The sequence below is a fragment of the Chroicocephalus ridibundus genome, chromosome 5, assembly GCF_963924245.1.
Source record: "Chroicocephalus ridibundus chromosome 5, bChrRid1.1, whole genome shotgun sequence".
Taxonomy (NCBI): domain Eukaryota; kingdom Metazoa; phylum Chordata; class Aves; order Charadriiformes; family Laridae; genus Chroicocephalus; species Chroicocephalus ridibundus.
This window is the reverse complement of record NC_086288.1, coordinates 43,861,003-43,875,070: the sequence shown is the minus strand read 5'-3', so window position 1 is coordinate 43,875,070 and position 14,068 is coordinate 43,861,003. Positions and strand designations below refer to the sequence as shown.

Here is a 14,068-nt window from a genome sequence, read left to right as displayed (position 1 = left end):
AGACTCACTTCTGTGTGCTCTTACTGGCTCAAGTAACCCTGATGCAAGAGCCCAGCCTGGCTCCTTGTGTGCAGCCTGCCCTTGGTACGCACCAGCATCGGCGCAGAAAAAATGAGCTGAGTCCTTGGGCTTCAGGAGGTGGGAAAAACCTCTTGGGCTCCTGGGTCTTAGGGCTTGCCAAGGCAGAAAGGGGAAATTTGGAGGACTGTTGTAGAAAAAGGGCTGCCCTTTCCTTTTTGTCGTGCATGCCCTTTCCACGCCTTGACTCCATAATCATTGCTCTGCCTAACAAGAGAGACGAGTATGTATTTGATCATTGCATTGCTTTGAACCGAAGCGTTTGTAGTGTGTGTGGTGTATGCTTACAGCACTGTCACAGCATTAACCAGGAGGACTGTTTTGTCTTCCCTCCACAGCCTGGAAGTGTCTCCTCAGGTAGAAACCAGCTCAGATGCTCCTTCTCATTTTCCTCCCTGCTTCCCTGCCCAGTTTCCTCCTGCTGCTGTAGCCCATCTCGCTAGCATGCCAAGCGCTAACCTCTCTCCCGCTATTGGAGACAGTCAGTCTGGATGCTTGTCCCCTACCAACCCATTCCTCAACTCCCTGCAGAGCAATCCCTTCTTTGAGGACCTCCTCGCTGACCAGGTACTAAATTCTCCTTCACCTACTCACTTTTTCTCTAGTTTCCCGTCTGGGCCGCATGCTTCAACAGAGGTCGCTGGGAGCTTTTATTCCCCAGAGGATTGCAGTCCCTCTGCCTCCCTAAGACATAAAGACCCAGAGAGGGAGTCTCCAGACAAAAGCATTTGTGTCCCCGTTCCAGAAACTACTCCCCCATCACAAGGAGACCTTCCTCCTCCGGATGAGAAACCTGCCATCCCTCCTTCCCTCTCGGAGTGGGATGATACCTTCGATGCCTTTGCGACCAGCAGGCTCAAACCAGAACTGAAGAAGGAAAACTTCTTTGCTTCGGTGGTGGCGGAGGGCATGGCTTTCATCGACGATCCCGATGCAGCCAGCCCAACAGAAAGACTGGCTGAGCCAGCTCATGAGAAGGGGACAAAGGTATTTGAAAAGGCTGATTCACAAATCAGCAGCGAAATGCCCACAACTCTGCGGTCTTGGACAAATTTCTCCAGTTTAGATGTGGGGGCAAACTTGGTGAGCACAACCCAGGAAGCGACTGTGATAGAGGATGTGCTGAGCCCCGTGTCTGCGGGGTCAGTGGGAAGGAGGAGGAAAAGCAGCACACCTACGGTTTGGACAGCCGCATTTGCATCGGGAAATCCAGGGGAAAAAGAGACTTCATCACCACTAACTGCTGAAAATAGTTCTAGGGAGGAAGGGGACAGTAATGAGGAGGAACCCTCTAGTGCAGGGACAAATGGATGGATGACCATAGCCACTGAAACTGCTCCTGATCTGTCAGAGAGCACCCAAAGTATGGCTGAGCAGGAGCATGTGGGTCAGGAGCGCACGTTCAGCCCGCGGCCAGCCTTCCTCAGTGAAGGTGCCTTTGAAGCGAAGAGTGGATCTCGTGCCGCCGCTTGTGTATTGCCCAGAAGCACCTTCACCCCCGAGCTCACCTCTGAAAGCCTGCCAGGCAGCAACGTGGCGGCTGTGCCCCCACGGGTGCTCGCAGATGTGGCAGCACAACGGTTCCCCATGGCCCCCGAGCCAGGGATGGAGCCCCAAGGTGCTGGTAGTGAGGAGGAAGCGTTTGACATACGGACTTCAGTCTACCGGCTCCAGGCTAGCATGCGGCTTGAGGCCAGTGAAAGCCGTGTAAAACTCAGCTCTGACATTCGCGAGAGGCGCGTCATCCTCTCTTCGCGGACAGGTACCCGAGAAAGGGAGGAGATGGCAGCCGGCTCAGCTGTGCCACCCCCGAAACCTCCAAGGTGGTTTGCAGCCACGGGCAGTGGAGGGGATGGCGAGGAGGAGGATGTTTGCGATCCGCAGCTGAGGCAGCGAGGCAGCGCGGAGCAATGGGAAGATGCAGAGAGCCTGAAGGCAGATGTAGAGCTGCCAAGGAGTCATCTGAGCAGCGAGCCCTCTGTCCCAGCATCTCCCAGCCCGCCTGCACTGGGAGTGGACATAGATGAAGCTGAGAGCGAATTCCCAGTCTCCAAGGATGCTGAATCTGCCACAGCGGTCTCAGCAGCTAATTTGGAGGCAAGAGCTAGCGAGCTGGCAAAAAGAGACACCTCTTTGGGGGAAGACTGGTCAGAGATGGATGAGACGGATGCAGCTGAGCAGTTTGAGACTTGCCCATCAAAGTTCTCCCTAGATGGATTAAGCCAGTCGGGTGCCAAGGAGAGCTGGAGCCAGCCAGGTTTATCCCCTCTGATGGGGGCTGCAGACAATGCCAAGTGGGAGATGGCCTCCGAACAGGAGCCGTTCCGTGAGGAGCTCAGTATGTTGGGACTAAACCCACCTTCCAAGCTGGACCTGGGCCAGCCGGAAATCTTCTGGACGGCTCTGGAAGAGCAGGAGGCAGCTGGTCATCCCGCGGGTCTTGGCCCAGCGGCGCGACCCCAAAGGTTAGCTCGTGGGGAGAGTCCACCCCAGCCAGAGCTGGTGTGGGGTGATGGTGAGGGGCAGCATGGGCCAGGGGCCAGCCCCACTGGGCAAGCGGGAGTCCAGTCTGAGTCTTACGTCCCTGTGGCAGTTGCTAGCCCTCCCCAGGAGGCAGAGCAAGGCAGATCCTTTGCCAGCAAGCCTGATGGGCCATGGCGCCGAGGCTCAGCAGACAGGATAGACTTCAAGAAGGCTGATTTTTGGAAGCCAGATAGGGCAGAGGAGAGGCACAAGCAGGACACTTTGGCCCCGAGAAATCCCTTTGCTCTGGCACTCAGCCCAAATGCCCCAAGCAATCCCTTTGTGGAAAAGCCACCAGACCCCCTCCCTGTTCAAGCTGTGCTGCCCGAAAGGCTTCGTCAGGGAGGCTTCAGCTTCACCAGCCACCACGAGGAAGCCCTTGGGCAAGGCTTCCAGCCCACTAACCTTCCCGGAGACCCGCTAGGCAAGCCTCCTTTCCTGCATGACAGCCAGCCCTTGGCCTTCTCCACCCCTTTCCTTGTGGCTGCAACTAACCCTAAACAGTTTGATTTCCCTTCCCCTGTTGCGTGCCCCGCGAGCAGCGGGGTCCCTGCCGCGACCAGCCATGCAGCCGCCCAGCCCTGCCCTTTGCCGCAGTCCGGTGACACACAAGCTTCAGCGCTCGTGGTTTTGCCCAGGGAGACACAGCCAGCTGAGAAGCCCTTTTTCCAGCAGATGACCAGGTGAGCACTCTGGGGAAGGCGAAGGGTGTGTTATTTGGTAGAGGTGAACCCTGTCTCCCTTCTGCTCTCATCAAGGGGCCAATAAGTGGACCCTGGCTCAGTGTCAGCAGCTCACAGTTGCGCTGACTCCAAGGATGCCACTCCATGTGTTGCTGCAGGTCCTCTTCCCTTACCTTACCCTTACCTGTGGTCCCAGAGAGTCCATCCTGAACAGCCTGAAGCCTTGGCTCTCTCGGTTCATGGTGGGGAATGGCCACTGGTGTCCTGTGTTTGCCCTTAACTAGGACAAACGGTTTGATGCATCCAAGAGCTGCCCCAACTGAAAATTCACCCACAGTAGAACTGCACCCGCATTTCACTCGATGCTAATTTTGGCTCCATCATCTTCCCTGTGCTTGCAAAATAGGTGCCTTTTCCATGTGTGCCAGGAGAGCTTCCAGCCATTAATGCTCGCATGAGTTCCTTCATGGCATGTGCGCAGCTACTGCCCCTTCCCTTTTCATTAATTCAGCTTTGGTTTCTTTCTTTTTTAAATGACCATCAGATACTAAAAACCTTCTTCTCTCCATAGCCAAAAAATAAAAAAAGTAGTTTCACCAGGGCGGTGGCAAAATGCCATTCTCCCCTCCCTCCTGACGAGATGCCCATTGGTTTTGAAGCAAGTGGGACTCGCCTTAAGGATAATGGGAATGGGAAGAGGGGTACCATGGTGGTCCATCGGAGGAAAGAAGGGGCTATTCCTCCTTCCAGGTCAGTCTTGAGCTTGTAGAAATGCCATGAAGCAGAGAAAGGTTCTGAGTTTAGGGTATGGAGTCTTGCTCTATGTCATTCAGTTCATCTAATTTTCCTGTTACACCTTCCCCTGGTCTGCCTGGGCAGGAGAAGATTGTCATGAGCTCTGTCTGCCCTGAGTACCAAGGATCAAGCTCTTATGGTTTACATGGGGACCTGGGTCTTCTAGCAGTAATTTATTTGATCAGCCTCACTTCTGCAACAGAAGGCAAATCGAGCTTCATGGGGGCACTGAAATGATAAAATCCTGTCTGGCCCAAGAATAATATTGGCTGTGGCCCTGGGGAGAGAGAGGGCGGGAGGATGGGGACAGCAGAACATAGCTGAGCTCCAGCCCTTCTGCATGGGGATCCCTCCTTGGCTCACGCATGGGTCTGAGGTGCAGAATGACCTCTGGAGCAAAGACCAGCAAGAGATGGGTTTGTTAGCTGATTTTTTTTTTCTTTATTGAGGCCAGATCCTCAAATCATTCCTAATTGGATTATTCATCCTCCAACAGATAACCTTGTTCAATATTTGCAGAGTGTATACAGAAACCTCCTGAATTTTGTTGACATTTCTATGTTTCATGGAAAGAGAAGTGTCCTGAAATCCCAAAGGGTAAAATTAGGCAATGAGGGAACTATAGTCCCAAGATCCTCTATGTCGATAGTACATGCTCACAGTCATCTTCAGGCTTGACTGTGCATCCATCCAAGGCCTGACTCACTTGTGGGAGGAAAGTGGGCTTGGACACAAGAGCTGGTCATCACGTCAGTGCTGGCTTCTGTCATGATACATGTCTGAGAAGTCCTAGAATATCTCTGCTCTGGTTTCTCTACCTGTAAAATGCGGATGTTTTGGGTACTTGCTACTGTGATTGAAGAACTTTTGAAGAGTTACTGAGGTCTCTGGAAGGTTCTGAAGTTCTGCACTACTTTGTAAGATTGGGGAGATATGACTAATTGTCATGGGGGGAGAGAGGAAGGCTGGCAGGGCCCTTTTCTGGGTCCCCATTGCGATGCTTTCCTAGAATCATATCCTATTAGGGTGGTCAGAGGCACGTAGACAGAGAAAAGATATGGTAGAAAAAAGGTGGCAGCAAAAAGGAAAGAATTCAAACTTAGAACAGGCATTAAGGCTTAGATGGGACAAAAGTGTCTTTTCTCCCATCAGGTAAAGGAGGAGCTCATACCTGGTGTGGATTATTGAGAGTCTGGTGTGCTGGGGTTATGTGCCCTTGTGAGGGGTAGAAACTGGGTGTGGGGACCGTGTCCTCTTCTCAGGTGGCCAGAGGTCTCTCTGCTGGTCATCTTGTTCAAGAAGGCAAGTCAAGTGGTAGACTTGTATACCTGAGTGACACCAGCACCTCCCGCCTAGTCTGGCTGGGGCACCCCCCGGTCACAGTGAGCTGGAAGGTTGTGGCCTCCTGGAGCAGCTGTTTGTGTGCCAGATTTGAAGATGCAGCCAAGGAATTCAGAGTGCAGAAGAGCATTGCATTTGCAGATCCTTCCCTGCTCTTCTGCAGCGAGAGAGGGCTCTCGCCACAAAACTGGTGCCAACTGGGGTAAGGCGGGTGCTCAGAGCATCAGTTACAACACTCAAGTGTACAGGGGCTCCCCTTTCTCCTCTTTGGGGAAGGCTGGGATGGTGCCTTCACCACTGGGAAGGTGTCCCTGGTCACATCCCCCGCTACAGGTGGGATCTAAAAGACAGCCCATGACAGTACTTTGGGGACTCCAATGCCTTGGAGGAGCCCAGCAGTTTTGCAGCTCCTTACCCATGGATCAGGAACTCGGATTTGTGACTATTGCAGCATGTCGTGGCACTTGTAGGTGACAAGACTAGGGGTGTCACTGTAGGGCTGTTGCTGGTTTTCATTCTGTAGAGTGCCCTTGGTAGATTAGGTCCAAAAGAGGTCTCCTTCAGAGGTTTAAAATAGTTTGAGTGTTCATGACAACCAGCTAGTGCCCTGCAGACTTCTTGCGTAGGGGTGTCAGTCTCCTGCTTCTGCAGCCGTACTCCAGTCTTAGACTCTTCGCTGCCTGTGGGAATGCTGTGGGGATGCATGAGGCGACAGTGGCATTTGGGGCTGCTTATCTTCAGATCTGGCTGTGATGAGCAGTCCCGGTGGCTCCCTGGCCACTCTTCTTCCCAGCCACTGTGTTTTGAGGAATAGTAGAAGTGCTACAGTGGTACTAGACCTGTCTTCCCTAGATCCTGCAGTGAACCCCACTCATTTTGGGCTAGGAAGGAGGCTAGCAGTTGTTCAAGCAAGCAAAGTCATTACTTCTGATTTTGAAAAGGACTTGGAAATGGGCAATTTTTCAGGATCTGTGCACGGCCTCTGGTCCGGTTCACCCTTACCCCATCTTACGTCATAACATATGGACAACTGCTGAACTGCTTGTAACGTGGTATCATGGTGTTTACAGCTCTGCTGATGAAGGGTTCAGTCCAGGCTGGAGAGTGTTTGAGGCTGACATGCAGAACAGTGACATCTCCAACCCCTGGCGCTGTCAGGGGACTCCCACTCAGATTTGTGGGATCCCTCTGCGTCCTTTCAAGCTGTCGGGGAACCCTTGGCTCTGTCCACGTGCTTGGACAGCTCTGACAAGGGGTGTTGATCCTTTGGCTTGTGGAAGCTGGTCAGTGGCTACCATTGCTGTCTTCTCCTGGCAAATGGATGACAGGAGGCATCATCGTGGTTGAAGAGGACTTCTAGATGTGCCCTTTCAGCACAATGGGGAGATTGCTTGGTACATCCTGATCCTGCCACCACTGACAAGGCATGAAGACACCAGCCTTGAGGACCTGAGCCATTTACCTGACGTCTTACGTGATGCTACCTTTGTCCAAGCCTCACCCATCATCTCTGACCTGGAGCAGGGTTGAAAGCCACCTGCTCTGCTTTCGAAATGGAAATAAAGCACAGCTGAGTGGTTACAGCACAAGCTGGACTTGAGATGGGTCTGTCCCAGTCCGGCTGATGTCTCACACGGTGACTGTGGGTGTTATTCCTCCTCCCACAACCCATCCTACCAACATCCTGAGGTCACCATTTGTAGAGATGCTGTGCTTGGCTGCTTTGCTTGAGAGCTCCTGTCAGCAAGATGTCCCCCTCCCCCTGCAGCATTGTTTAGATGTACAGCAGTTGGGATTATCACCCTTTGCAGGGTGGCTGCTGGATCTGATGAGTGCAGAGGCTTTACAGAGCTCCCGGGTAGATTTTGTGATCTTTTCATCCTAAGTATGGTGCACAGGTCTGCCTGTTCCATGCAGGAAGGTAGCATCAGGTCACTTCTCTTTCCATCATGCTGAAAAGCAAACTTACTCTTTTTAAGCCCAGAAACAATATTTTGGGTGAAGAGTGAGACAAAAATAAATGAAAATGTAGTTCCCCCTTAACTGACAGAGAAAGTGCATTCAGATACAGTCTCCTCACCCTCCCTTTTGGCTAGTGGAGAGGCACAAATTCTGTGGTGTCTTCCAGGCAGGTGTAGCTCATCTCTTGGGCTGAGGCAGTGCAGGAACTGATGCAGAGTGGTGCAGGAGCATCCCTGAAGCATCAGTGGTAACTCCAGACACTGATCTGAGGGCCCCCAGGCAGCAAAATGCCCCTCTGGGCAGTGGATGTAGCAGCCCCTGATTACATTGGACCTGAATTAAATTTCTCCCAGCTGTTCCAGCACCTGACAGCCGGGCGTTTTGACCCACAGCCCCTCTGTGTGGATGAAGCAGCATAGGTGTGGGCATGGGGATCTGTTCTGTATCTCAGTGAAACACATTTCCTGGGGCTCCTTATCTCATCTCTTGGTGGAAACAGTGCTGGAGAGTGCTGTGGGCTGCCTGCTCTGCAGGGTGCTGGCACTCCTCCTCTTTTTGGAGCAGGTGAGCTTTGAGCAGCACAGGCACAGAGGATTTAACTGTGTGGAGCTGACTAAATTTGATGTGTGTCCCATCCCCTTAAAAACCATAGGGAGAGGCAGCAGTGTCGCTCCCCAGCTTGGGAGGAGGGTGTTAACTGTCCAACCTCCTTGTTCTCCTTAGTCCTCACCCAGTGAAACCCATCAGCGCTGCAGTGCAAGAGGTCTCCAGTGAGAAGAAGCAGCAGCACAGGTCCAGCCTGACGACTGCTCTGAGCAATGGCCTGGAGAAACTGAAGACGGTCACCACGAGCAGTGTCCAGCCTGTGGCCCCATCCTCTCACACAGAGAAAACGGACTCAAAGAAGTTAAAGGTAGGAACCTACCACTGAGGGAGCTGCATTCCCACCTGCTTGAGATGTTCTATAGCTGGTGACAGAGGTGCAGAAACTGGTGTTTGAGGAGGTATAATGGGGTCCTGCCACAGTGCAAGCGGAGCCATGTGTATTAACGCTGACATCCTTGATCCTGGTTGCCCAGCCTCCCGCTGGCCTTCCTTCCTCCATGACCTGGTCTCTGGACCTTGTCACCCCGTTGTTCTTCTCCCATTGCTTTCTTTGGTTTGGGGTTTTTATCGTACAGTGTGTGAGTGAATGCCTGGTTATCTGCAAGACTTGAAAGACATGGAGGATGTGATAGCTGCCTGATTGAAGGCCTGAAGGGTTTTCTCTCCTGACAGAGGCAGAAGGAAGGTGCTTCCTGGAGCCTTGCTCAAATGCTGCTTTCCTGGCTGTATTTTAAATGCTGGCATGTTGAGACAAGCAAAATACCTGTGTGATATGTTTGAGGGCACAGTCTCACAGGGTTGCCCTCTCCTTCCCTTTGTCTGCTGCTGCTCTGTTTGCCTGTCCAACTGGACATGTAAAATGCTGCTGTTGGGGTTCACCTGAGTGGACTTCCCCCAAGGCTCTTGTCCTCTGGGAGCTCCTGGGGGGCCTTTAAGCTCTTAATTGTTATCTTCTGCCATCATCCAGGCCTGCTGCTGGAGGACTGGGGAAGGGGGAAATCTCAGAGAGTGGGAGTAGCTAATGCCAGGCCTCATTATGCCAGGCTAATGGGCTTTGTTATGCCCATGCCCTTAGCTTCTAACTGTTGGGGGAAAGAGGTTTGACGCGGTCTTCGGGGAAACCCTGTTAAATGATTCACTCAGCTGGTGGAAGTGCTCAGCCGTCACCTGTAGCCGTGTGAGGGAGCCTGCATTGGCCTGGAGTGCGGGCAGTTGTTCAGTGTCCAGAACTTTGTAAGGACAGGATGTGACAGCTGCACAATGTCTCGGGCTCATCAGGTCAGGTTTGGAAAGAAGAGACATAGAAAATACTGATTGCTTTGGATGTTGCCATACCTTGCAAACGCCAAAGGGAGCAGTGGTTCTCATTTGTATCACTGAATGTTCCTCTTGGTTTCTATCATCACAGGATCCTACCGTACTGGACCAGTCAGCCAAGTATTATCACTTGACCCACGATGAACTCATCCAGCTCCTGCTGCAGAGAGAGAAGGAGCTGAGCAAGAAGGAAGAGCACATCCATGAACTGGAGAACTACATTGACCAGCTGCTGGTGCGCATCATGGAACAGTCTCCCACACTCCTCCAGATCCCACTGGGGGAAAGCAAGACCAAGTAACCTCTCTCCGCAAGAGTCCAGCATCACTTGCCTAGAGCACTTCTCCAATAAACAGGCTGCAAACATTCCTGCACTCCCCCCTCCTCTTAAAAGAGGGCTCCAGTGGCTTCTGTTAGCAGTTTAGCAGGAAAGGTTATCTGCTCCTCCCCAGTCCAAGCTTATCCCAGCTCTGGCTCCAAGGAGCTATAGGGTGGTGGGCTGTTATCCACCCTATGGGGAGGAGCAGAGCCCTCTACATGAGGCCAATGCCTCCTTAGGTTCCTGTTGTTGTGACCAAGTGGCCTCTTCTCAGGCACTCATCCTGCCAATGCTTTAAGTGGTCCACGGACAATTGAGAGCTGAAAACCAGCCATCTCATCCATGTCTTCATCCTGCTACTGCTGCTCTTCTCCCCACACTCTTCCACATCTCTCTTCTCTGAAGTGATATAGCCCGGCTGATGGACGTTGTTAAATTGGTTGATGACATCGGGGATGCTTAAACACAATAAAGGTCTACCAGCACGCCCTCAGCAGGGCAGCTAGGGGCAGGGGTTACTTCCCCTTCCTGTCCCATATGTTGTACCCCCAAACAAAAAGTCTCCGCTTGAAGAGCCAGCTCCAAGTTGTGCCAGTACCTGACCATATGGGAGATGCTACACAAAGTGACAGCGCCGGAGTCAGAGGCCGTAAAGGACTCAAGCCGACGTCACTGCCTGACTGTGAGCGGTGTCGATTCCTTCGCTGTGTGCATGCAGAGTCGTGATGCTGCCTCAGTTACCCAGCTAAAAACTGAACTTGCAATATGGGAGAAGGGCCAGTGATGGTTTGCGCACCATCAGTACTGCAGGAGATCATCTCGCACAGCACCCAGCCCGTCATCAGGCTGGCTGGTACCAGTGTGCCCTGGGGGGGACTCCTGTTTGTATAAACCACAGATGTATAAAAATCTACTCAGTATTACACTCCCCCTTTCCTACATCTACAGGAATTGCCTTCCACTGGCTGCTCACCATTGACTTTGCGTCGTCTTTCTCCATGCAACAGGAAAATGCTATCAGGACCGAAGATCGTGTGTAGAGAAGGATGTCTGACCTCCCGGCCACCTCTATGCATGACATCCGGCTAGGTCAGGCATCTGACAAACACTCCCTGTCAAAGCTAGCAATTCAGTAGTCGTCGCAGACCCCCTTCAAGCCAGTATTCGTACCAAACACCGCTCAAATTGTATCGCATCTACACTCCAGCGTCAGGTCTCTGGTGGCTTGGGCCCTCCCTTAGGCATTGAGGCCAGCTCTCTTGGCAGCTGAATGCTTCTTGCTGCTAACTGTTGAGTGACCATCTAAAGGTCTCTAATTTACATGGTTTAACAACCGTAGACGATGTTAGCCTGAGGCTGGTGAGCGATGCTTCTGGACACACCAGAGTACAGCGCAGCTTTTGATTTGGAGGCGCTGTGGAAGGGTATAGAAAGGATGTTGCTGCCTCTCTTGTTCTGCCAGGATTTTGGCTAGAGATTGGTCGCATGCAGGCAGAGGGTCAGTTGGTGTGGGACTTGAGCTGTCTTGACAGGTAAGGCATCTTTGCTGTTCTGTAGATCTCCCAGAGTTACTGGATTCTTTTAAAACCTTCATACTCTTTCCTTCTTACTTGCTTCAATGTATACCATGACTTTGAAAAATTGTGCCTTTTGCAATAGGACAATAGAAGTTTCCTACCAAAAAAGGCTCTGAAATCCAATTCTCAGTTCAACGCAAACCCGTCTTGGGCAGCTTTCTCTTCTGTTCGCCTGCTAATCTGAACTAGGTGAGTTTATTTTTAAGCACAGACAGCAGAGCCTTCCCATCCCTGTGTGCAGGTTGCTTTTGGTCTTTGGCAGGAGTTCTGCACAGGCGGCTTGTGTGACGTGAGAGGTGGAGATATTAAAATATGACACTGGGGGAAGAGCAAGCTGAGTGTTCCATGTAAGACAAAATACAGCTGGATAAAGACAGTATTGGGTCATGCTCAAGGTCTGAGGTTGGAGAAGCAGGCTGTTGGGGTAAGAGCTGTCAGGAGAAAAGGAGATGTGGTGTTGGTGCCATTGACAACATGTGGTCATATCTAGCTTGCACATCGTATGAGGAGGAGGATTTGTTACCTGCTAAGATACTGGCTATGAGCCTTTCATTCCTACCTTCCTTTGCCCCTAGTAGGAAGTAATCTGGGGTTTTGCACTTCTCTACCTGTGTCTTTATGTTCTTCTTCCTTATGTGTGTGTCTCAGGTGCGGGGACTTTGTTTCTGGGGTAAGATGCGAGGGTCTGAGGGAAGGTGTTTCTCCCCTTTTAGAAAGTACCAGAAACCTCTCTCTGCGTATATTTTCAAAAGATCCCGTGGCCTGAGAAATAGATTCCCTTTCTGGGTGCCTATCTCTCATGGAAAACCTCTCCTTTTTATCTGAAAGCGAGCAGGGAGGAGTTGTAGACAGCTAGAAAGCAGTCCGGCGTCAGAAGAGAGAGGCGTGGCACGGGACGGAGAGCTGGGAGAAGGGGCAGCCCCACTGATGGGCAGGGATGCTGAGCGGTGAAGGCTTACGTCAGGGGAACATTAGTTAAGGGGGAGGCATAGAGGCGAAATCTCACAGCAGAGCCAGGGGCCTACGCTGGCTCTCCACTGCCGGAAAAATAGCTGCTTCCTGGGACTTCTCCCCCGTCAGCAATTGGCATTGTAGGTGCTCCCCACACTCAAGTGCCAATGTTTATAAGGATCTTGCTGCCCATCCTCCCTGCCTTCTCCCCCGCCTCTTCCATCACATTTCACCGTCTCCCTCATCCCCCCTCTGCCTTAGTCAGCTCTGCCTTTTTTCCTCCAAAGCTTGAATGTTTTGCACTTTATATATTCAAGTTAATCTCAGAGCTACAGCAGGCTGTATCGGGTGTACGGCCTTTTCAGCAATACGTGCTTCCTCCCGTGACCTGCCTCCGTTGCAGTGGAGCAACACAGTCCCTCAACTGCCTTCCATCGTGGGAGCCTGCACTGTCTTGGAGGAGGCTGGAGCAAGCAGAGCTAAGAAGTTCTCGCCTTGACTTTGTGGTAGCAGAGCATCTCCAAAGGCCAAGGCGTGGGTATGGCATGGGTACCTTGGCATCGCACGTGACAGAGGGGGCTATGGCAAAAAACCAAGTGGTGACGATAGCTAAGCCTGCCCTGATGTGTCGTGTCTGTTCTCGAGCGTTTAGTCCAGAGGTATCTACAAATGATGATTTGTGCTTAAGAAAAGGCATCTGAAAGATGCTTCTGTCTTTGTTCTCTGTTTCTGCACCCCACTGTCCTGCAAATGTGGGGTTTTTTTCCCCCACCACAGTTTTTATTCTCTGCATAAGAGCAAGTGAGCTTTGCCACACCACACAACAGCACTGAAGCCGGAGTCTGTATAATTTTTTTGTTAAAACCTCTAAGTTACCAAAAGGAAATGGTTTTGAGGACCTAGATGTTTTCTCATAGATGGAGGGGGATGAGAAAAAGAAGCAGGGGAAATGTTCTCAAGTTGCTCATGTCCCAGATTTCCGTGCTTAGCCATTTATTTGCAAAAACAGGGAGGCGAGCAGCATTTCTGGTCACTGTGCGAGATAACGCCCCAAGATCTATCACTCTTTGCTAAACTGAGCAGACGAAAGGGTTTTAATGGGCCAGCAGCAGCTTCTCACTGCTTCCGTTTTAAACAAAACCATAACAATTATTTTGTATTTTTGCCTCCTGGCCCGTCTTTCTCTTTTCATGCTCAAGCTGTTTCACAAGGTCTTCCGCAGGGTGCTGTTGCTCACAGCTGGGCTCTGCTTTTGTTGTCAGCCCACAACTGGGTTTCTTGCTTTTAAAGAACTCTGGCAAAGTGTTTTATTTTCGCCTTGACTGGCCCTTCTGTCCCAGAGTCATGGGCCAGAAGAACTGCCAAGGTAGATCCTTAAACTGGAACAAACCTGAAGGGATGTGGATACTGAAGTGTCACGTAGACTCAGCCTTATGACTTGTCTGTGAAGAAACCGCCGTGTGTTTTGTGTTATAAACGTGGGGTGGAAAAACATCCCAAAATGGGAGAGATAAGCATTGGGGTTTTTGGAGTTGTTGATTTCCCAGTACTTCATGTACGCAGGAAGTGGGTTCTGTGTGTTTCATGTTTTAATAGTTGCAACTAATGTTTATAAAGAGCTTGTTATTTACGTTTTAAGCACTTTAAAAAAAAAATAAAAGTTGTTCAAGCTGTTCCTAGATAACTTTTGATTTATTGACAACAGCGTCTGTGCTGATAGCACTTGGACAGTGAGTGACATTTATCTGTTTATTTTCTGAAGTAGGATGGTGGTGTCCAACTTCTCCGGCAGCTTTTCCAGCATCGTTAACGGTCCCCAAGCACCCGCCGCCATGTGGTGGCTGCAGGGGGGGGTGATGGCGGTGGTGCTGCAGGTTTACCTGGAGTTTCCCTCCGAATATTGCCCCTGCCTCCAC

The 14,068-nt window shown here is 51.4% G+C and overlaps 1 protein-coding gene across 5 annotated transcripts in view; it reads left to right on the top strand.

The window, feature by feature from the left end:
* Positions 1-13,827, top strand: part of RAB11FIP5 (RAB11 family interacting protein 5) — a 44,712-nt gene extending 30,885 nt beyond the window's left edge. The window contains exons 4-7 of one of the 5 annotated variants that reach the window (XM_063335089.1): positions 684-2,543; positions 3,144-3,284; positions 8,106-8,295; positions 9,397-13,827. In XM_063335089.1, coding sequence (XP_063191159.1) covers positions 684-2,543; positions 3,144-3,284; positions 8,106-8,295; positions 9,397-9,606 — 2,401 coding nt within the window. In that variant the 3' untranslated portion in view covers positions 9,607-13,827. Of the gene's footprint in view, positions 1-683; positions 3,285-8,105; positions 8,296-9,396 lie in introns of those variants that run through there. The other 4 variants (XM_063335090.1, XM_063335088.1, XM_063335091.1 and 1 more) reach the window with 4 other exon arrangements.
* Positions 13,828-14,068: the final 241 nt, after the last annotated feature.